Source organism: Gossypium hirsutum, chromosome A08 (assembly GCF_007990345.1).
Source record: "Gossypium hirsutum isolate 1008001.06 chromosome A08, Gossypium_hirsutum_v2.1, whole genome shotgun sequence".
NCBI classification, from domain to species: domain Eukaryota; kingdom Viridiplantae; phylum Streptophyta; class Magnoliopsida; order Malvales; family Malvaceae; genus Gossypium; species Gossypium hirsutum.
In genome coordinates, this window is record NC_053431.1 from 124,314,119 (window position 1) to 124,335,585 (window position 21,467).

The following is a 21,467-nucleotide window of genomic DNA, read 5'->3' on the forward strand; positions in this document are numbered from 1 at the left end:
AATTTATAACACATAAAAATAAAAATTGAATCTATAATAATATATAATACTACTATAATGTAAATATTAAAAAAATTAAAAATGACTATATATAAAAATTATAATAAATAAAAATATATAAAACTATTAAATATTAAATTAAATAATAAATATTTTTTAACAAATATGCGGGACTAACATGAGTTGGGATTAACCGTTTATAAAGATATATTTTATTTAATTAATTTTATTTTAATTATATTTAAGATTGATTGAATTTCTAATATATATTTTATTTAATTATTTAAAAATATAAAATCAGACAATTAAAAATTTTAAACAAAGACCTACCAACAAAAGTTGTAATTAATTTTATATTTTATATATATGGTTTTACAAATAGTTACGTGTTAAGTCGGTCTTTTTTTCTTTATTTTTTTTAATTTCATTTCATTTCTTCATGTAAATAATCAAATCTATAAAAAGCACCATAGAAGCCTAAAACCCTTCCTTAGCTTTTACTCTTTCAAATCTTAGCTCTTGCCATGGCAAATTCACTCACTCGCTGATCTTCAAATCCATATTTATTTTCTTCGAAAACTCTTTTCCTTAATTTTTCTTATCACTAAAATCCTGTAATGGATTCTCTTCATGATTCAATATCAGCGGCGAACGCGGCGGCCACTGCCAACGGCAACACCGTGCCCCCTTTTCTCAGCAAAACCTACGATGTGGTGAATGACCCATCGACCGACTCCGTCGTGTCGTGGAGTAGCGGTAATAACAGTTTTGTTGTCTGGAAAGTGCCGGAGTTTGCTAGGGATCTTTTGCCCAAGTATTTTAAGCACAATAACTTCTCCAGCTTTGTCAGGCAGCTCAATACATATGTGGGTATTTCTTTTTTTCCTTTTTATTCATTTTCTTTTTCTTCTTATTTGTTTTTAAATAAATATCGATTTTTATACATTTCGATAGTATTTGGGCGTTAGCTTTAGGTTATATAGTCCTGCTTGGAATTTTAACGCAAATTTGTTGTTTGATTTTCTTCGACGTTCTGGGTCTAGTTTGTTTTGCTTTAAAAAAAAAAGAAAAAAAAGAACCCTTTGGATGTTGGATTATGAATGGTGATATTGGTTTTGCTGAAATTAGTGCGAATTCCCGCTGTAATATGCTGGTTATGCTGTTGAGTGACAATAAACTTGAATCTATTTACAATAACTGAGTAGCTCTTTAATGGTTGTAGTTCGTGGTATTATATCTGATCATCAATGGCGTGCAAATGATTGATTGAAAAGAATTGAGATATATAAAAACGAAGAACTGAATGTTTGTGTATATGATTTGGGGTCCGACACAAATCTTTTCAGCCGAAAGGATTGAAGGAGCTAAGGATCTCAATTTGTCTGGCCAAATTTGACGATTTTGAAATGAGATTTGCTGCCAATGAGATCTGCTGATGCGCCTTTGGATGTTTTGTTATTGTTTGGGTTAATGAATCCATGTAGCATGCTTTGATTTAGTGACAGACTTTTCATTTAGAGATTCAGTATGCAATCCTCTGTGCAAATTTCAGATACTAGCATCTTGCCTCGTTTCTTTTTCAAGAAACATTATCTTGGATGTTTCACTTAAATTCTTTGTGCCGTCCTTTGCTTTCCCCCCTTTTTGCTTCTGTATCAGCTGAAATGTCTAGTTTAGCATTCATGTGTGTTATTTGTACCAGCTTCATGTTTATAAAACAAATCCTGAATGCCATTATTAATATTTTCATCTAAAATCCTATATAAACTCTGCAGATGTATTTTACAATCTGTGACATTTTTGAGTCAGTCTCGATTCTTATTTTGCTCGTCATGTGATCTAACTACATGTGTTTGCTTAAAGAGAAAGTCAAGACGAAGTGCTTCATAACCTAAATTTTGTTCAGATTTTTAAAAAAAAAATCTTTTTGACCAACAAGTGAACAAAGGTCTGATGGTGAGAGTAGAATTCGTAGGCTGCTGCTGTGGATTGTAATTTGAAATGTTATTCATTGAGAGGGTCGACTTTAGATATTGAAGTTCCCCGACCTATTTTCTTTTTCTTGAGCTGATGAACTCATCAAACTGTAATTGTGTTTGTTATCTGCAGGTTTAAGTATATGCATGTAATTACTAATTGATTGTGGTCAGGCATTCGGGTTCTACCAAGACAGATGATATCTGATTCAATTAGATATTAAACTTCAATCCTACTTTATCATATGCGGGGTTTGCTAAATTCAGTTCGGTAAATATATAGAATAAATTGTGTAGTTGATTATCATAACTTTTTTCCTTTAGGGTTTTAGAAAAGTTGACCCTGACCGCTGGGAATTCGCTAATGAGGGGTTCCTACGAGGTCAGAAACATCTATTGAAAACTATCAGCAGGCGGAAACCTCCTAACGTCCAGAGTAATCAGCAACCTCAAGTTCAGAACTCATCTGTTGGAGCTTGCATTGAGGTCGGGAAGTTTGGTCTCGAAGAGGAGGTTGAAAGACTTAAGAGGGACAAGAATGTTCTCATGCAGGAACTTGTTAGGTTGAGGCAGCAGCAGCAAACAACGGATAGCCAGTTGCAAACTGTTGGCCAGCGTGTACAGGTGATGGAGCAGAGGCAGCAGCAAATGATGTCTTTTCTTGCCAAGGCCATGCAAAGTCCGAGTTTCTTAGGCCAGCTTGTACAGCAGCAAAATGAAAGCAACAGGCGCATTACTGGAGCAAACAAGAAGAGGAGACTCCCCAGGCAGGATGAAGAAAATTTAGCTGGTGAAAATGGTGCCGTATCTGCTAAAGGGCAGATTGTAAAGTTCCAGCCTTCACTGAATGAGGCAGCGAAGGCGATGCTGCACCAGATAATGAAGATGAATACATCACCTAGGTTGGACCCTTCGATAAATAATTCGGGTTCATTCTTGATTGATGGTGTTCCTCCTTCCAATGCACCGGACAGCAGGAGCTCGTCCAGTCGGATTTCAGGTGTGACACTTTCAGAAGTCCAACCAGCTTCTGCGCGATCTTATCTGCAAGCGGAATCAGGTTTTCCTGACACTTGTCTGTCAGCTGCTGCTCATTTAACATCCGATCATACTAATGCAGATCAAATTTCTCGGATAAATGAGCATAAATCTCAGAAACATGGAGTTATTCCAAATGTTTCTCAAATGCAAGGAACTATGCCTGATGGCACAGTTGGACTTACTGACAGAAGTTTGGCAGGATCTGAGAGAGGCAGTGCGGAGTATCTTGATCCACTATTAGACGTTTTGGATGGTACAATGCCTGTAGAAACTGATGATTTTTCTGCCGATCATGATATGGACATCTTGCTCAATGGATCTCCTGAACTTCCAGCAATTAATGACGTTTTTTGGGAGAAGTTTCTTGCAACAAGCCCTCTCACCGGGGACACCGATGAAATTAGTTCAAGCTCACTTGAAAATGGTGCAAACCTGGAACAACAGCAAGCACCGGTAAGGCAAGAGAGCGGTTGGGATGGAATTCATCATATGAACCATCTTACCGAGCAAATGGGCCTTCTTTCATCAAATGGCCAGACCAGGTGACGTCCCACAAATCATATGCGTGAGGTAAATTTTTGAACTTTTCAACCATTTTAAAGTAGTCGTTACAAACATAGTACTATCCTGAATCAGTAGATAACAAGGAAACGCTCTTTGTTTTAACATTTTGATATTTATTGCCATTTTTAATCTGCAATGAGCGCATTGTTAAGAGAAGCTATCATCAGTTTTTGAGTTTTACAGTTTGGTATGGTTTTTGCAGAGGTTGATGATGATCTATGATGCAGTCAAGAAAAGCTTTTTAATTCAAAGAGAAATGGTTTGTTGTTGAAAGGGGTTATTTTTGGTGTTACTACATGTACCAATAACATAAATGCATTGGAAATGGTTATCCAAATACATATGTATGATGTTTCTCGACTTTACTTATCATCTTACAAATATGTTGTCTTTTGCACCTGTTTTACCCGTAGATGAATTCTAGGAAGAAGGATCTTTTCGCATGGCCCTCACTTGCCCGCTATTACTAGTTATTCGGGTTTATTTTTCTTGAAATTCTTATTTTCGGTACATGTTTAGAAATGATCCGATTACATATATGTTGAGTAAAACTTGAATAGTAGGCTCATTGGCTGAAATGAGTTCATTTATATCCGAGACCAAGGTTCAATTTGTAGGTTTGTCTATGTGGTAGTGTAATGTGTGTGTTTGAGTTTCAACTTATATTGTGTAAAAAAAAAACTTACGTGTTGAGTAAATATATAATCCTTTCAAATGATTTTAAGTGAGATTCAATTGTCTGGAGATTTAACCTTTATTTTTCCTTTTTTGGATATTACAATTTTACTTTGCACATATATATATAACAACAAAATTATTAAGCTTTGCATGCTTTTTCTAAGATGTGCACATGAATATAACATGTTATAACAGGCATCTTAAGAAAAATTTCAAGCATGATCATATTAAAATCAATGGATATCTCTAAACATGATATCAATAATATTCATAAATTCCATTCCAAAACATGCTTAGAAACAAAACTTCAATAGGGAACTAATTTAATCATTTTTTTCAATGAAGTAGTGGTTTTCCCATTTTTCATTTTTCTGAGCTAAGAGCATCTAAATATTTTGGCTTCAACAATACTACAACAGATAATTACTTGCATTTTGGTACTCAAATTGTTTTGGGTCCTTTGAACCTTAAGAACTCATACTTATTTAATTTTATATTGGATTTTTTTTATTGGACAAGTATGTAATGTATGGTTCTAAAAATGACAATTTCACATTTTTCCATTTTTGCTGAGTTTAAAATAAATGCTTTTTCTTTCTTCAAGCTATCAAATTTCATTTTCCAACTCATTTATTTTTGGAAACCTCAAATTTTATTTTCAATTTTTCATTTGAGCTTTCCAAATCAATTTTTGTTTTCAAAAGAAAATTAATTTCAACTTTAAATTTTGAAATCATTTTCTTGTGTTTGGAATTCACTGTCTCAAATTTTAATATTTATTCACTAAAAGTATTTTGTAGTTTATCAAAAGACTATGAGTTTAAACCATGTGAATTAAAAGATATCTCTTGCTCTTTAAGAGCCATGAAACATATCACCTTTGAATTTGATCGGTGACTTTCACTTGATTGTTCATCTTTGATTTGCTTGCCACTAGTTCAGCTTTCTTTCTCACAAGTCTTCTTAATCTCCTTTTCTTCCTTCTTAACTACATAGATTTTCCCTAGTCTATCCCATATCTACATAAGGAAATTTTGTTGAAAATTTCTATTACTCATGCCACAAAGGGGTGTGTGTGCATGGCCTTATAGTTGGATTGAGCGTTTGTCTTGTCATTTGCACCATAATAAAAGGTTTGGACAAAAAAATTTCATCCTTACTTTTCAATTTGAGTGATTTTCTCATTTAGGAGTGGAGGATATATGAAGAAATGACTGTTTTGCAAAGTTGTTGACCTTGACTCAAATGTCATTTTTTAAATTTGATATTTTACCTCCATCGTCTCTCTCAATGGTGAAACATTTGATGGAGAATTAGCTCTGATACTAATTATTAGGCTTAAAAATACCAAGAGGAGATATATTGATATTTTAAAATTTTCTACTAACTTTTTTAAATGACAAGGAAAGGGATGAAAAGTTTGGACAATTCGATTTATAATGGTTCGACCTCAATTGCCTACATTTAATATCTTGATATACTTCAATCAATGATTTTCCAATTTACTATACTTGAATTATTACCTTTCAAAGAAAATGTGTAAGACTTACAATGCATATCTTTTTCACGAGGCTAAGATAGAAATTTCCCGAATTTTTACGACTTAACTAAAACCCTCTAACTTTTTGGCTCAATTAGAAACTATTTACAATCTACTTAAGGTTTTATACCTCAAAAACCTTAAATATGCTCTTTACAGAAGGAGAAGATGAGTAAATTAATAATGAACTTCTATAGGTGTGTGTTTGCAAATTGAAGCTCTAAACGCAAAGATTTGAGAGTTAGAAAATATATTAAAATAAATTCTAAATGAGTATGTACAAGAGAAAATAAAGAAAATAAAGAATTGAATGTTTTTTTTCTTGATTTCTATGCTTGAATGGTCATCTCTTATATCTTGAAGTATTCTTGATGTGTATATATAACAAGGGAAAAATTTGTTACCGTTATAGTCATTGAAGATAGTTTCTAGTCATTGGAAGCATTGCAGACAGACTTGTATTTATACAACTCACAAGATATATGGGTAGAAATGAACTTGTATCAGTAAAAGTCTGGAGGAATGCTTGGGGTACTCTCTGACTTATTTATATTTAAATAATATTAAGATAGATATAAACTAACAAACAAATGGCTCTAAATCAGGAACAATAATAATAGCATAATAGTAAAATGATAATAAAATAGTGAAAAAATAATAAGAAAATAGTAACAAAACAACAAGAACACAATAATTTTTTTTTGTCTTTTTGCTAAGTCGAGCTTAAGCCCTAGCCAAAAAAGCCTTACTTGAGATTTGACCCATTTTTAGATGACCTTGTTTTTGTGCCAAAATCTATTTTTTATCTATATTTTACTCAAATCATTTTACTTTTTAAACGAATTTTTGGACCGGCCTAACTATTCATCATTACCAGTTTTGGCCAAACTTTGTTTCAAGAGTTGGTGCATGCTGGTGGTGCTCCTATGCTAGGAGAGGGGCTACCAAGTTGAAGCTGACAGTGGCTATTGCCTAACCTCTTTTTTTCTTCTAAACAAAATAGTCTTTGTTCAATAGCAGGAGGATTCAAAGGAAGGAAACGAGAAAACAATCCTATCCTACTAACTTTTCAGGCTCAATAAATTCTCACTCTGCTGGGTTGATAGTTGAATCTGGAATCACCTTAAACTACCCTAGAGTGGAAAAAGTAATTCCACTTAACTTGTAACAAGTACTTTCTGAGTTATTTGTCCAAAATTGAACGATCCGTTAAATTTTGAGATGATTTAAATAAAAATATTAAGTTTAAAAAATAGATTAAGATAAAAAATTAGATCAATTTAAAATATAATTTGAATTCGAGCTTGAATATTCAAGGTTCGAATTGACCCGCTTTTAAGTTTGTAATACTTTATATTATGTTATTTTTTTATAAATTATATAATTTATAATACATAAAAATGAAATCTATAATAATATATAATACTACTACAATATAAACAATAAAAATTATTTAATTTACTAAATATAATATTTTAATAAATAAAAAATATATAAAATCATTAAGTACTAATTTTAAAATAATATAAATATATATATTTAAAAAATAATACGGACAGGTTTAAAATGAGTTTAGGTTAGCTATTTATAAATTATAGGCGGATTTGGACAAAATTTTAAGTCTATATTTTAAGTCGGGCCGAACTTGGAGAAATATAAAATATGTTAATATCAACCTAGGCCTACCTGGTTTACGAACACCTCTACCTTCCAATCCTTTTGAGCCAAACCTTTAGCAAAATGAGTTCCAGATAGATCAAAATAAGAAAGAGGCCGATAAATGAGTATATCATTCAAGTAGCAATTCATTTTTATATCATATTAAAAAATAAAAAAATATTTTTTTATTCATTTTAAGATGATTTAATAAAAAATGTAAATTTAATAACTAAAAAATATGATAAATTTAATTAAAAACTAAAATAGCTTTTATTTAAACATGAATTATTATGCCTTCAAACATAGAATAAATACATCCTAATATCCTACCTTTTAATAGAAAAAGAAAATGATAGAAGACGCCAAGAAGCTGCATTTATAAAAAAGTGGTACGGTGCCGTTTACTTTCTTTTTCATTGACAAATGGAATCACGGCAATAACCTTCACATATACGCTATATTTATTATTTTACTTAACAAAAAAGCAAAAAGAAAAAGAAGTTTAATAAAATAAAATAAAAAAACGTGCCTTTTTGCGTCGTATATGAAGAAAGACCGAGTCTGAAACTCCAATGAAAGATCAAAAAGTCAACTTTACAGTTTGATTTCAATTTCCAAAGGTAAATCAATTCATGGTCTCTGTTATATTATTTTAATTTTTAATTTTTAATTTTCATTACATTTTTATGTAATTTATGATTTTTTTTCCTGATTTTTATTTTGAAGTATTTAGAATCTAGGTTTAGCTGACCCAGCAGTTGACTTAATGAACCTGATTTTTTTTTTACAATTTTTTCCTTATAATTATTAGTAGTTAAGCAAGCCCTTTAACTAGTTTTCTGGTAATCTGATCCAAGTTTAGATTTTTTTTTAAGGTTTTAAAGGTTTGGAGTTTTTTTAGTTTATGTACTCATGCACTTGTATCTGTGTTCTAAATTGCTGCTAAAATAGGAAGGGAGAAATTGATATTTGTTTTTAAACTCTTGAGTTATTTTGCTTTGAATTAGGTATTTGTTCTTTTGTTTCTTTAATCAGTAACTTGTTCAATTTTTGGAGGTTTTGAAGTTAATATTTTGAAAACTGAGTTTTTTTTTCTCTCCTGAAGATTGGGGAATTGGGGTTTTACTCATTTTTGTGTTTGAAGTATTTTAATGCTATATAAATTTTAGATTTGAATCAAGTTCTGCTGGAACTTACTAGGGATGAACATTGAAAAGAAAACCAGATATTTGATTGTTCTGATTAATGATGATGGAGGAAAATCATAGTTATTCCTGTTTGGTTATTTCTAACATTTATGTAATTTTGAGGCTTTTGGGTGTTTATATTTACCATGGAAGATTACTAGGAAGAAATTTTATGTTAAAAGATTCTGACCCTAGGATGGATGTCATTATTTCTTTGCGTTTCTCCATTTTAATTTTTTTTTGTTTGGATGTTTTTTCAGGATATAGATTTTTGTTTTGAAGGTTTGGTGAAAATGGACAAGAATTTGATGGACAAAGTTTCTGCCTTTGGTGAGCTCCTGAAGACGGAAGGAGCCGAGGTGGGAAGAAAGATGAGTGCTGGCATGAGCTCAGTTAGCTTTAAAGTGAAAGAGCTCTTCCAAGGCCCGAACCCTGCTGATAAGCTTGTCGACGATGCCACCTCAGAGGCCCTTGATGAGCCTGACTGGGCCTTGAATCTCGATATCTGTGACATGATCAACCATGAAAAAATTAGCAGTGTTGAACTGATTCGTGGCATAAAACGAAAGATAATGTTGAAGAACCCTAGGGTTCAATACTTGTCATTGGTGTTGCTTGAAACTTGTGTCAAGAATTGCGAGAAGGCATTTTCCGAGGTAGCAGCTGAGAGAGTTCTTGATGAGATGGTTAAGCTTATTGATGATCCACAGACTGTTGTTAATAATCGAAACAAAGCTTTGATGCTTATTGAAGCCTGGGGGGAGTCAACCAGTGAGCTCCGCTATTTGCCTGTTTATGAAGAGACTTACAAGGTAAAAACGTATATTTTCTATATCATTTTCTACTGTTGTTGAAATAAGTTGTGAAAAACAATTATTTGGTTTTATTTACTTGTTTTCCCATGATGGTGTTTCTGATTGAAAGTCGTGGAGCTTTAGTTCTATTCATTAAATTTATACGCTTGCTGGTACAGTCTTGGAATTGTTGTTTATTTATCCTGCAAATCCTCATAAAATCATGAGATGGGGAATTTTTTGAACAATTGAATCCAAACACACGGTGCAATGTTGCTACTAAGATGAACCTGTATCTTTATCTTTTGATGACTAGTGAGATTCTGTTGAATGATCCTTTTTTCCTTTGTAGAGTTTAAAATCAAGGGGTATTCGCTTTCCTGGACGTGACAATGAGAGTTTGGCACCTATTTTTACCCCCCCTCGCTCAGTTTCTGCAGCTGAAGTGGATGCTAGTCTTGCAAATCAGTTTCAACATGACATGCAGCTTCAGCATGACACTCCTCCCCGAGCCTTTACCGCTGAACAAACTAAGGAAGCATTTGATGTAGCAAGAAATAGCATTGAGCTTCTTTCAACTGTGTTATCCTCATCACCACAACAAGATGCTCTCGAGGTATTATTGTCTTTTTATGCTCTATATAGTTTCTAACTTCATAAATTAGGAATGAAGTATTCTTCCTTCTGGTGGTGCCGAGTAACATGCCTTTAAAAATTCGAGTCTTGGCTCTTATGAGTTGTTAATGTGTTTTGTCTACCTATTCCTTTATCAACGAATGTTTTAGAACGATGTTACATGTAGTGAGCCTTTTTTAAACTCGTTGAATCTTAAGTAATTTTCGTTGTTTTGTTGGCAGGATGACTTGACAACTACACTTGTCCAGCAATGTCGACAGTCCCAATCCACTATTCTAAGAATCATTGACACTGCTGGAGATAACGAGGCCTTGCTTTTTGAAGCTTTGAATGTGAACGATGAGATCCAGAAAGCTCTCTCAAAGTATGAAGAATTGAATGAGCCATCAGCAGTTCGACGTGAGCCGGAACCTGCTATGATTCCAGTGGCTGTTGAGCCTGATGATTCTCCCCGTCATCCGAAAGAAGATGCCTTGATCCGAAAACCAGCAGGTACACGACACGGGACTCACGGTGGAAGCAATGATGACATGATGGATGATCTCGATGAAATGATTTTCGGTAAGAAAGGTGGAGGTTCATCCGGAGGGGGTCAAGATTCAAAGAAGCAACAAGGACCAAAAGATGATCTAATCACATTCTGACTGCTATTCAATACCATTCACAATTTACAACACAAGGCCCGTGCCGGGCCATTGTAAGCATAGAAAAAGACTGGAATAGGAAACTCGGGACGGGATTGCGGACTTTTTCTTTCGCATGCTACCTTTGATTGTTCCAGAACGTTATGTGTAAGTAATACATGCTTGGATTTGCTTACTTGGCTGTCATATTGGTGGTTTGATGACATGACTGGCTCTTTGCTCATTGCTGCTTTATTTATGTCCTTCCATTTTATATATTTATATGGAATTATGGATATTGGGTTACACAACGAAAATAACTACATTTTGATGAGGTTTTTAGATCAAGTTTTTGATTTAATTATTTGGGTGTTGGTGTATGATTTAAGTTTGTGATCTTTAGTCTAATCTAGTCCAGTGTAGATCAAGTTTTCAGCCCCAAGTAACGACAAAGCTACAAAATTATTCTAGGGTTCAAAATAAATTATGATTTTTTGGGGGTTACAGTACTATTTTTTCATCATATTTATTTATAAATTTACAAAATTTGAGGGACTAAATGAACACCAATTTGTATTGATCCATGTATTAAAATTTCATAATATATAGACAAGTATAATAAAAATGCAAATGCATGTCTAAATAATTATAATGTAGGATTATGTGAGCTTTTAGTCTCACAAATTTGAGTTCTTCTAAATTCAATAGTAAAATTTAAATTATACTAACAGTCCGCGACAAAAATACATGCATAGCATGCACATTTGATGAGATCTCACTTGCACATGATGACACTCGAACTTAAGTACATAAATATCAAAGGTTTTCGTCTTAACCAAGAATGTCAATGCCTCGTTAACAATGCAATTATTCTATTTAAATATTATTATAAATATAAAATAAAAAATTAATTATGATTTTAGTCCTTCCACTATGCTAAAATATGAGGTTCAATCCTTCTATTTTTGGGATGAACTATTTTAATTTGACGTAATTTAATACTTTATTTTTATAATATTATTAGTAGGTTCAAATTAATAACATGGTTAATTGTAGCAATTAAGTGATAACATTTATTGATAGAATATGATTGATTGAATTTTTATATAGTCTTAATTATGAGATTGAATAATAATAAATTCTATTGCATCAATTTGAGTATTCTAATAATATTATAAAAGTAGAAGATTTAAATAAAGTCTAGGGAACACAACTAAGGTTCTAGAGGGACTAAAGCCAAAATAAGACTAAAGTTTAATTATAGTTTTAGTCTTTCTACTATGTTGAATTTCTTTTATTGCTATTCAATTCACACAATCAAAGTAACATGAAAGCCATATTTAACCGGAATAATTTTGCATATAAAATGAATGCTTAATGTTCACATTATTACTTCTAGAGTTAATCGTGCCCTACATCCTCAAACAATATCTTCATTTTAAATTACTTCTTAAATATTAAAATATTTTAATTACTTCCCGAACTATTCAGCTGTATCAATAAGGTCATTGCATTATTGAAATTATCAATTTAACCTTTAAATGATATGTCAAATTTTATGTGGCATAGTTTAAAATGAAAAGGCTAAAGAAAAATGTATATTGTAAAAATATTGGGTTTTAAGGTTTTCGTAACTTTTATAAAAGCTTTATTGCTTACTCACTTTTTTTTCGGTTTTACTTCAGTTTTAGTTTTTATTTTTAAAAGTTATACGTAATATTTTACTTTTTTTAAAATTATTATTTAAATTATGACACGTAAGATTTGACATATCATGTAATGATTAAAATGAATGGTTTTAATAATTAAAGGAATATAACATCAATAGTTTGATGATGTAATTTGATTGTTTTGAAGTTTTTGAGTCAATTTAGAATGTGTGTCATAGTTTGGGGATATCTATGTAATTAACACTTACTTTAATGGCAGCAATGTCATCAAGTTGGACTTAGAGGGACTAAAACCATAATTAGATTAAAAAATTATATCGATTAAAACACTCAGATCTCTACACTATCCTCCACTGACACGGTTCCTCTAATACACTGAAAATGAGAGCGAAGCAAATGCCGTCGTCGATCTTAACGAGATCCAAATCCCCAGTTATTCTCTTATTCGCCGTCACTATCCTCGCTCTCTCTTTCTTCTTCTTCTTCCTCTTTTCTCCCTCCTCCACCACCACCACCACCACCGCCGCCGTCACCGTTCCCTATCGGCATCCGTCCGTACGTCCCGAAACCTCGTTCGTCGCCTCCCTCGAGCACTTCCTCGCTCACAAGGCTCCCAAAATCCCCGCCTCTTCCGACGATACGGTGGGTTCCGTGATCGATCATGACGTCAGGAGGCTCGACGAGAGGAAGTTCGTCAAGGAAATGGAGTGGTTGCGTGGCGATCCGTACTACCCGATGTCCATGCCGGTTAGGGTTTACGTTTACGAAATGCCGAGCAAGTTCACCTACGATTTGCTTTGGTTTTTTCGGAATACTTATCGAGAAACTTCTAATCTTACTTCCAATGGCAGCCCCGTTCACCGTTTAATCGAACAGGTGAGATCATTTCATTTTAATAGGAAATATATCTCTATATGATAAGTAGCGAGTTGAAGTGAATTGAAGATTCTCGATTTGGTTAGCAAAGTTGACAAATTGTTTTATATATATTTTTTCAAATTGGCTTTTCTTTCTTGGTGTTGCAGCATTCTATTGATTATTGGCTTTGGGCGGATTTGATTGCTCCTGAATCCGAAAGGCTATTGAAGAATGTTGTGAGAGTTGTTAAGCAGGAGGAGGCGGATTTATTTTATGTGCCGTTTTTCACCACGATTAGCTTTTTCTTATTGGAGAAACAACAATGCAAGGCGTTATATAGGGTGTGAGTGCGTTTCCTGGTTTTATAATATTTGTTTCTACATTTGCTTGTTACCCTGTTTTAGAATGTTTAGAATACGAGCTTGATTTCACTCCTATTCTGTTGATTACTTTTTGTGTCTACGGTAAGTGTGTGCGACTGTTTATTGCTGTGTCATGCACTTGTTGAGTTATTCGGGTTTATCAATTATTATAATTTAGGTAAATGCATTTTATGGAGTCATTCTTTTCAAAGGAGGTAGTGATTTATGTTGCACTAGCTCTTTGTGTTTGGTGAAGTACCTGTTTCCAACACTTGTGCCCTACAGGGATGTGACTTTCAAGCATACTTCAAAAAAGTAGAAAAACTTGGAAAATTTGACCATACCCATGCCCAACACATACTCACACCCGAGTCCGAGCAACATAGGTAGTACTTAGTAGGGCAAGCAAATAAATTTATAATTGGGTCAATTCCTGTGCATTTCAAGTTCTAGATTGAGTTTATTAATAATTTAGCTAGTTTCTGCTTGACTTTCTTCTTTTTGCTGTCACTAAACTCAACTTTTGAGATCCAATTTGTATTAAGGTGTTGATTGGTTTGTCTTGTCTTAGTTTTGGTTTGTGTTTCATGAATTATGTTATCCTTTTTAATTCCATTTTCTCTGATTGAAAAGTTTTTGGGGCACATATATTGCACAAAACAGTGCATGGTTTCCCTTCAATAACTTGTTTAATGTTTTATTTGAACAAATGTGTAAGTTTTAGAATTTGCCTATTCAAGGATTTTGTTTCCTTTTGGTTTCAGGAAGCCCTGAAATGGGTGACAGATCAACCTGCATGGAAACGATCTGAAGGAAGGGATCACATATTTCCCATTCATCATCCATGGTCCTTTAAGTCAGTTCGCAGATATGTGAAAAATGCAATTTGGCTTTTACCAGACATGGACTCCACAGGGAATTGGTAAATATATGACTCTTGCAGATGAGATAGAACTTTCAACATTACTAGTCATTTCAGCTTTTGAAAACGAAATACTTCAACATTCTAGGTACAAACCGGGGCAAGTTTCACTGGAGAAGGACCTCATTCTCCCTTATGTACCAAATGTTGATTTATGTGATGCAAAATGCTTATTGGAAAGTGAATCAAAGAGAACAGCACTGCTTTTCTTCCGCGGACGACTTAAAAGAAATGCTGTGAGGGTTTCAACTGTCTTATTAAAAAAGCCTTTGATTTTTTGCATTTTCACTGAATTTTCTATAATGAAAGAATGGCTCATTTTGGGCTTGTCAATAATATACATGCTTCTCCAAGAGGTTTCCAGAGTTTTGCCAACTTGTCCCCCCCTCAAATACTAGAATGGTTTAACAAGAAAGGGAAGGTGGACGGAAGAGAGGAGGAAGATGTGCCTATGTGTTTTAGAATTTTTATGAATTTGAATGGAGTGTTAAGTTATCCTTTTTAAACAGAAGAAGATGCCTTCTCGGGCCTTTTCTTTGAATCCCACCTAGATATTTTAATGGTTGACTTCAAAGTAGCATTACATGTTTTCTCTCCAACATTGCCTTTACTCTCTGTCAGTCTTACACGCATGAATAATGTTTTTCATTTGATCTCTTGGCTGCTTATTTTGTAATTTTTCTTTCTCAGGGAGGAAAGATACGTGCTAAAATTGGTGCAGAACTAACAGGTGCCAAGGATGTAGTCATAGAGGAGGGAACTGCTGGGGAGGGAGGAAAAGCTGCTGCTCAGAAGGGGATGCGCAGGTAAGATAAGCTGATTCTTTTTCAGGGTGTTATATATCCTCCTTAATGCTGTGATTTTTCTCCTCTGTTATCAGGTCTATATTTTGTTTAAATCCAGCTGGTGACACTCCCTCCTCTGCTAGATTGTTTGATGCTATTGTCAGTGGGTGTATACCTGTTATTATTAGTGATGAATTGGAGCTCCCTTTTGAAGGAATACTTGATTATAGGAAGGTATGCGTGCTTTTTCCTTTGCTTGAGTTGTCACTTCCTTTCCCTTGATGCATCTTGGCTACCTTGAGGGTGCTTTCTACATTTTGTTCAATGACTGCCTAAAAATAGAACTTCACTACTTTTGCTGATTAAGCTGCAATCAAAGAATAAAATGGAGTTCATATACACATAATAGCTAGTAAGTCACTTATTTTTTATTGTCTATTTTTTGTTTCTTTTCATGCAGATGGCTGTATTTATTTCTTCAACTGATGCTGTGCAACCTGGTTGGATTCTAAGATACTTAACGAGCATTAGTTCTACTCAGATAAGAGAAATGAGGAGGAACCTTGCCGAGGTTTGTGTTTGCAAAGTTAGATGGAAAAAAAAATCCCCATTGTCCATGCTTGTATCTAAGGATAAAGTTTTAGCAACCTGTTCTATTTTGCATAATGATCTCTTTATGTCTTAACAATTTTGCTGGTACCAGGTGAGAGGCCTTTAGGATTTTATATGAGTTAGCAAGAATTTAATTTCATTTGGTAATATTTAGCTACTCACATGACTTGTTTTCATCTAAGGGAAGGGAATTTTTTTTACTTATTTTGAGAAGGTTTTATTTTTTTTACTAGTTTTACTCATCCTTCTATTTTCAAGTTTAAATTTGTACAAACTATTCTTTATGTTATAACAGGTTATTTTAATATTCATGTAATAATTAAGCTTTTCCTTGAGTTAATACACTAAACAACCAAACGAGGCATAAGTTTCATTAATAATTGGGTTGTACATTTTTAATTTCCTGCTTAACCTTTATCTTTTCATTCAGGAGAATAATCTGAAAGAAAGAAACTTTGGAGAATATTGTTAGCTAATACCATCTTTCATGATGCTAATTTGACTTACTCATTTGTCCAGTACTCAAGGCATTTCGTTTACTCTAATCCAGCTCAACCCTTGGGGCCGGAAGATCTAGTTTGGCGAATGGTTTGCTACTTTCTTTTCACTAAAATTTTAGCCTATATTTGTATCTTTGGTTGCCATATTTGAGAAATAATGCTGAATCTTATTGCTCCGAGTATACAATTGTTTCTGTTGGAAAAACTAATTTAGAAGGGAAATTCTCCTTGATGGCAATAGTGGTGCCACCTCATTAGTAGTTATCTCAGTTTCATTACCACATCGTTACATAGGTCGTTGAAATTGGTTTTGCTTGTACAGAGATGATCCTTTTAGTATCAGGCAGGACTGTTAATGCTTGAAAATTGAGAACAGAAATAGAATAGGATAAAAAGATAGGAAAACAATAAAAGAAGATGGGTGTAGAAACTTATTAGATGTTGGATTATGTTACTAACAGACATGCATGTATCATAAGAATGATGACATTGCCTATGCATGCTGCATGCTAGTTTTAGTTTTTTATTTTTTTTATTTTTTTATTTTTTTTATGGCTATGAATCTATTGAGAGAGTAATTGTGTTTCTCATTAGAGTCATCTTCCTTGTAAAAGCTGGTGGTAATACATGAAAATGTAATGTTCAAATGATTAACAAGTTTTTGAACTTGTGATTTACCTTGCATTTCTTGTTTGCAACAGATGGCTGGTAAATTGGTGAACATCAAGCTTCATACTCGGAGATCCCAACGCGTGGTTAAAGAATCAAGAAGTGTCTGCACTTGTGATTGCAGGCGATCCAACAGTACCCATTCCAATCCTATCAATTGATTGATCTCATTTTGTGGCTGTTGTTAGAATCATGAACCTGAGTTTGCAAGAACACCTTTTTGATTACCCAAAGTAACATTTTGGCTTTTGTTCATTGTAAATTGTTGCACGAATAGAGGGATGAATATATATACAATATAAATGCATGTGATTAAGTCATTCATTGAAATATCATATTTGTAATTAAAAATCAATCATTTTCATATTAGTATCACTAATTATAATACAATACTAATGATTTTGAATGTCATTATTTTAACTTTATTTTAGCTTTGCTCGTAAAAATATTACTTTTTACTAGTAGTGTACTTGATAATAATCTTTCTTTATGTGTCAATTTGTTATTATACTAGATAATGATACAATCACAAAAAAATTACATAAAAAGATATTTATAAAAAAAGGTAAACTACATAAATGGTGATCAAACTTTCAAAAGGTTCATTTTAGGTAATTGGGAAAAAAAGATTGCAATTTAGACACTTACATTTCGTAGCAATATTTATATATATATTTCATTTCTCACATAATTTTAGTAAAATAAAAATTTATCATTTTAGTCCGAATCTTTTCAATATAAATGAGGTTTAATCCTTTAATAATAAAAAGACAGGTTAACCCTTGAAATTGGGGGCAACAACAGCCACCTGCTGTTTCAGCTTTTGAAGTGAAGAGTAGTAAGGGGAGGTTTGACAGTTGGATGAAACCTCAATGAGTGAAACCCCAGAAGACGAGATCAGGATAAGCAATACTGATGATGAAAGCTTGTGAGTTCTCACCTGACACTAAGTGGTAGAGAGATTAGGGGCATTGCTTAAAGTTTTAAGATAGAAGTTGTGCCCAATTTGTCAAGTTATTTGGGGGTCCTTACATTTTTCTTTGTTGGTTTGGTTTTAATTTAACCGATCTGAGAATGGAGATACCGAGTAGCTTTAGTTTCCCCTTTCGAAATATATGTTCATACCTTTAGTTTTTAAAAGAATGGAATGAAGAACTAAGGATATTGGAGTTGCCCTAGAAATGCAATTACCAGGATCTAAGATTGTGTAAGCTGAATCGGAGCACCTACACCAAAATATCCCTTCGCTAAACATTCCCACCACCCTTAACTGAGATTGAAAGGCAGAAGCTGCAAAGCAAATAATAATAATTTTTTAGGGATTAAAACACATCATTCAACTTCCAAATGCAAAAAAAAAAGTTGCCTTCCAGTTAGGTCCCTCAAAAGCAGAACAAAAACGATTCAGCTATAGGTTTTCCACAAACCAAACTCAAGCCCCTTTTCTTTTCTTCAATTTTTAGCCTTAACCTCATTCTTTTAGGAGGATTAAACCTCGTTTATATTTGAAGAATGGGAAACTAAAATGATAATTTGTTTGTTTTACTTGAATTATGTGGAAAATACAAAATTTTAGAAATAATCCCACATCAGATTTTCAATTACGATTTTAATGGAAGTGATAAAAATTATCAAACTATATAATGTGAGTGTCTAAATTGTAAAATTTTTTCAGTGCCTAAAATGAAAAATTTTAAAATTGGGTGACCACCTGTATAGTTTACCCAATAAAAGATTGTCTAGTGATTAATTGAAATGGTAAAGTTTTATCTTTAAAAGTCTTGATGTCAGGTTTAGAATTTATTATTATTTAATTAAAAAATAAAAAGCAGCTTAATACTTTCAACAAGGTATAATTGGGTATCCACTTATTCAACCGATTTGTTGAGCCTTTGTAATCATTAAAATTTAATTAAAAAAAAACTTTGAACTTTTCCTTTTTCATTGAAATGAAAATTTTAAATAGGTTAAAATGTAATCTAAGTCCTTATACTTTTCATGTATTTGGAATTTTTTTCATTTCAAAAAATTTAATGCAAGTTTAATTATTAAATTCGAGCTTATTATAGTATTATTTTTTTGTTACATGACTACTAAATAATTTTATTTTTTTAATTTTAAAATGTCATAACGATGAATTTAATAAAAAAATTTAACGATTTTAACAAGTGAACCTAAATTTTAAAATATGAAAAATAGAAGGACAAACTTTCTAGAAATAAAAATAAAATGGACTAAATTTTAAATATTCAAAAACTTAGAACACATTATAACTTGGTTTTTTTACTAAAATAAATTAAAAAAAACTATTTACCAAAATAGGTTGTCAGCCAGATTATTTACCAAAATGGGGTGTTTTTTTCATTCGCGCCTATCTGACAGGCGCGAATGATTATTTTATATTAAAAAAATATTTTTTTTGTTTTTATATTAAAAATATTAAAAAAATATTTTCGGGTCAGTATGACCCGCGTATAAATACGAATACAGGTTGCGCCTACTTGAGAGGCGCGACTAATCGAGCCTTTCTCTGAGGCGCAAATGATTGTGCCTACCTCAGACGCGCAAATGGTTGTTGTGGGGCCCACACGAGCTTACCTTTTCCCCTATATATACCCCGATTAACAAATGAACACATCAAATCATTTGGTGGATGCTGTTTTTTTCACTAAAATAAATTTAGAGGTTTTTAATTAGACGGCATATAAATGAAGTATTTGTTATGCTCCTATAATTGGTGAATACAATATCAATATTCTAAACTTTGTAGCAGGTGAAAGTTACCAATCGTATTATTTCTTTTATGGTCCCAATCATATTCTATGTATATGCTAAAGTTTAAAAAAAATAGGTTTGTATAAATTTTAACTTGATTTTCAAATAAATAAAAATAATAATCATTCTTTACGGGCTCGATATTTGTTTAAATATGTGAGTCGATATTATGCTTCTTCAATAATCAGACTTAATTTTGATGGTTTATTTATCTACTTTTTGATGTAATAAAGATGTGCCCTTATCTAGAAAAAAAATAAAAAATTAGAAATATTGCTGACTATAATTACATGGTGGTAGACTTTGTTAATTGAACGCGGAAAAATATGAAATAAGAATTTTTGAACATAATTATTATTTTTATTGAATTTGAATGAGTTGGTTCGATTCCCATAAAGTAAAAATTTGAGAATAAATTTATAAATTACAGAGGCTGCAGGGAGGGACTGTTCGGGCAACAGGGCCAGCGCCGTGGGCAGCATGCAGCAGTTGGAGGTGCACTGTTCGGGCTGCCAATTTGCGCCTATCTACCAGGAGCGATTAATCGCGCCTATCCGATAGGCTCGATTCCTTTTTACCCGTATTTTGACCTGTTAAACCGTATTTTTACCAGTATATATATTTAAATATTTTTAATAAAAATAAAAAAAATAATATTTTATTTAAAAAACAAAAAAAAAGAAATTTAATATAAAATAATCATTTGCGCCTGTCAGATAGGCGCGAATGAACAAAACACCTCATTTTCGTATATAATTAGGCTGACAACCTATTTTGATAAATAATTCTTTTTTTTTAATTTCTTTTAGTAAAAAAGCCTTGTAACCTCTTATCAAACACACCCAATATCAACGTATTAACTTCAATCATCATCTCTCGTGGGAAGGACAAAAAAGTCACATCACAAAAGATAAAATCCGTCTGAAGACAAAAAGGAATATCAAACAAACAATGATGGAACATGTGAGTTTTTCGCGTTGGCATGAACATTTTTGAAAAAACGGAACATTTCCATTTGACAAAATGTCATCAATACCCTTTTCTCTTATCTTCTACCGAAATTCCCATAATACCCTCATCCTAATATTAATGATCAACGATTCTTTTTACTCGTTTTCCCCCTTTTGGTCAATAGGAACCAACACCTAAACCCCCAAAATTCAAAATTCAAATAATAACAATAAACAAATATCAAATAATAATAATAAAATGCTATTTTTTATTATTATTTTGGCCATAAAAGAAAGAAAAGTAACCAATAATAATAAAAAAGAAAATTCCCACCATACTCCTAAATTTAATGAATTTATGTTCTTTTATTTTAAATTTTTTATAGTTTCTCTTAATTTCAATATTGAGTAAATTAATTTATTTAAAAAACTTAGAACAATTGGTATTTAAATAAATTAATTCATCAATGCATACACATTTTATTAATTTTGTTTTGATTCTAAAAATTAGATACAATTTTAAAGAGTCTAAAAAATTCAAAAAGAATATATAAAATAAATTTTAGATTCAAGTATATATATAAATAGACAAAATGTGTAAATTTTGAAGTATAAATTTATTGTTATACTGATTAAAAATATATAAAATTGATAAAAAATATTAAT

General features: G+C 32.3%; 3 protein-coding genes across 4 annotated transcripts; all 3 read left to right on the forward strand.

Annotated features, from left to right (window-relative positions):
- The first annotated feature begins 387 nt into the window (after window positions 1-387).
- Window positions 388-3,946, forward strand: LOC107940251 (heat stress transcription factor A-1e). Its single transcript, XM_016873696.2, has 3 exons — window positions 388-866; window positions 2,301-3,587; window positions 3,784-3,946. The coding sequence occupies exons 1-2, from the start codon at window positions 618-620 to the stop codon at window positions 3,561-3,563; spliced, it is 1,512 nt and encodes a 503-aa protein (XP_016729185.1). The 5' UTR covers window positions 388-617; the 3' UTR covers window positions 3,564-3,587; window positions 3,784-3,946.
- A 3,927-nt stretch (window positions 3,947-7,873) lies between these two features.
- On the forward strand, window positions 7,874-10,994 carry LOC107940253 (TOM1-like protein 1). 2 transcript variants are annotated; one of them, XM_016873699.2, is made up of 4 exons: window positions 7,874-8,078; window positions 8,906-9,457; window positions 9,792-10,055; window positions 10,297-10,994. In XM_016873699.2, the coding sequence occupies exons 2-4, from the start codon at window positions 8,939-8,941 to the stop codon at window positions 10,717-10,719; spliced, it is 1,206 nt and encodes a 401-aa protein (XP_016729188.2). In that variant the 5' UTR covers window positions 7,874-8,078; window positions 8,906-8,938; the 3' UTR covers window positions 10,720-10,994. The 2 variants fall into 2 exon arrangements, with proteins under 2 accessions (XP_016729188.2, XP_040931112.1); XM_041075178.1 differs by lacking the exon at window positions 7,874-8,078 and adding an exon at window positions 8,215-8,342.
- A 1,711-nt stretch (window positions 10,995-12,705) lies between these two features.
- LOC107940261 (probable arabinosyltransferase ARAD1) lies at window positions 12,706-17,487 on the forward strand. Its single transcript, XM_016873705.2, has 9 exons — window positions 12,706-13,244; window positions 13,394-13,567; window positions 14,353-14,510; window positions 14,599-14,746; window positions 15,201-15,316; window positions 15,391-15,529; window positions 15,756-15,866; window positions 16,427-16,495; window positions 17,109-17,487. The coding sequence occupies exons 1-9, from the start codon at window positions 12,750-12,752 to the stop codon at window positions 17,235-17,237; spliced, it is 1,539 nt and encodes a 512-aa protein (XP_016729194.2). The 5' UTR covers window positions 12,706-12,749; the 3' UTR covers window positions 17,238-17,487.
- The last annotated feature ends 3,980 nt before the right edge of the window (window positions 17,488-21,467 follow it).

What these genes read in the sequence shown, in the direction of transcription:
- LOC107940253 (XM_016873699.2), top strand. Translation starts at nt 8,939, where the DNA reads ATGGACAAGAATTTGATGGACAAAGTTTCTGCCTTTGGTGAGCTCCTG. An exon ending in TTTATGAAGAGACTTACAAG is followed by an intron (nt 9,458 to 9,791) that starts GTAAAAACGTAT and finishes TTTCCTTTGTAG; the next exon opens with AGTTTAAAATCAAGGGGTAT. An exon ending in CACAACAAGATGCTCTCGAG is followed by an intron (nt 10,056 to 10,296) that starts GTATTATTGTCT and finishes TTTTGTTGGCAG; the next exon opens with GATGACTTGACAACTACACT.
- LOC107940251 (XM_016873696.2), top strand. Translation starts at nt 618, where the DNA reads ATGGATTCTCTTCATGATTCAATATCAGCGGCGAACGCGGCGGCCACT. An exon ending in TCAGGCAGCTCAATACATAT is followed by an intron (nt 867 to 2,300) that starts GTGGGTATTTCT and finishes TTTTTCCTTTAG; the next exon opens with GGTTTTAGAAAAGTTGACCC.
- LOC107940261 (XM_016873705.2), top strand. Translation starts at nt 12,750, where the DNA reads ATGAGAGCGAAGCAAATGCCGTCGTCGATCTTAACGAGATCCAAATCC. An exon ending in GACGACTTAAAAGAAATGCT is followed by an intron (nt 14,747 to 15,200) that starts GTGAGGGTTTCA and finishes TTTCTTTCTCAG; the next exon opens with GGAGGAAAGATACGTGCTAA. An exon ending in AAGATCTAGTTTGGCGAATG is followed by an intron (nt 16,496 to 17,108) that starts GTTTGCTACTTT and finishes TGTTTGCAACAG; the next exon opens with ATGGCTGGTAAATTGGTGAA.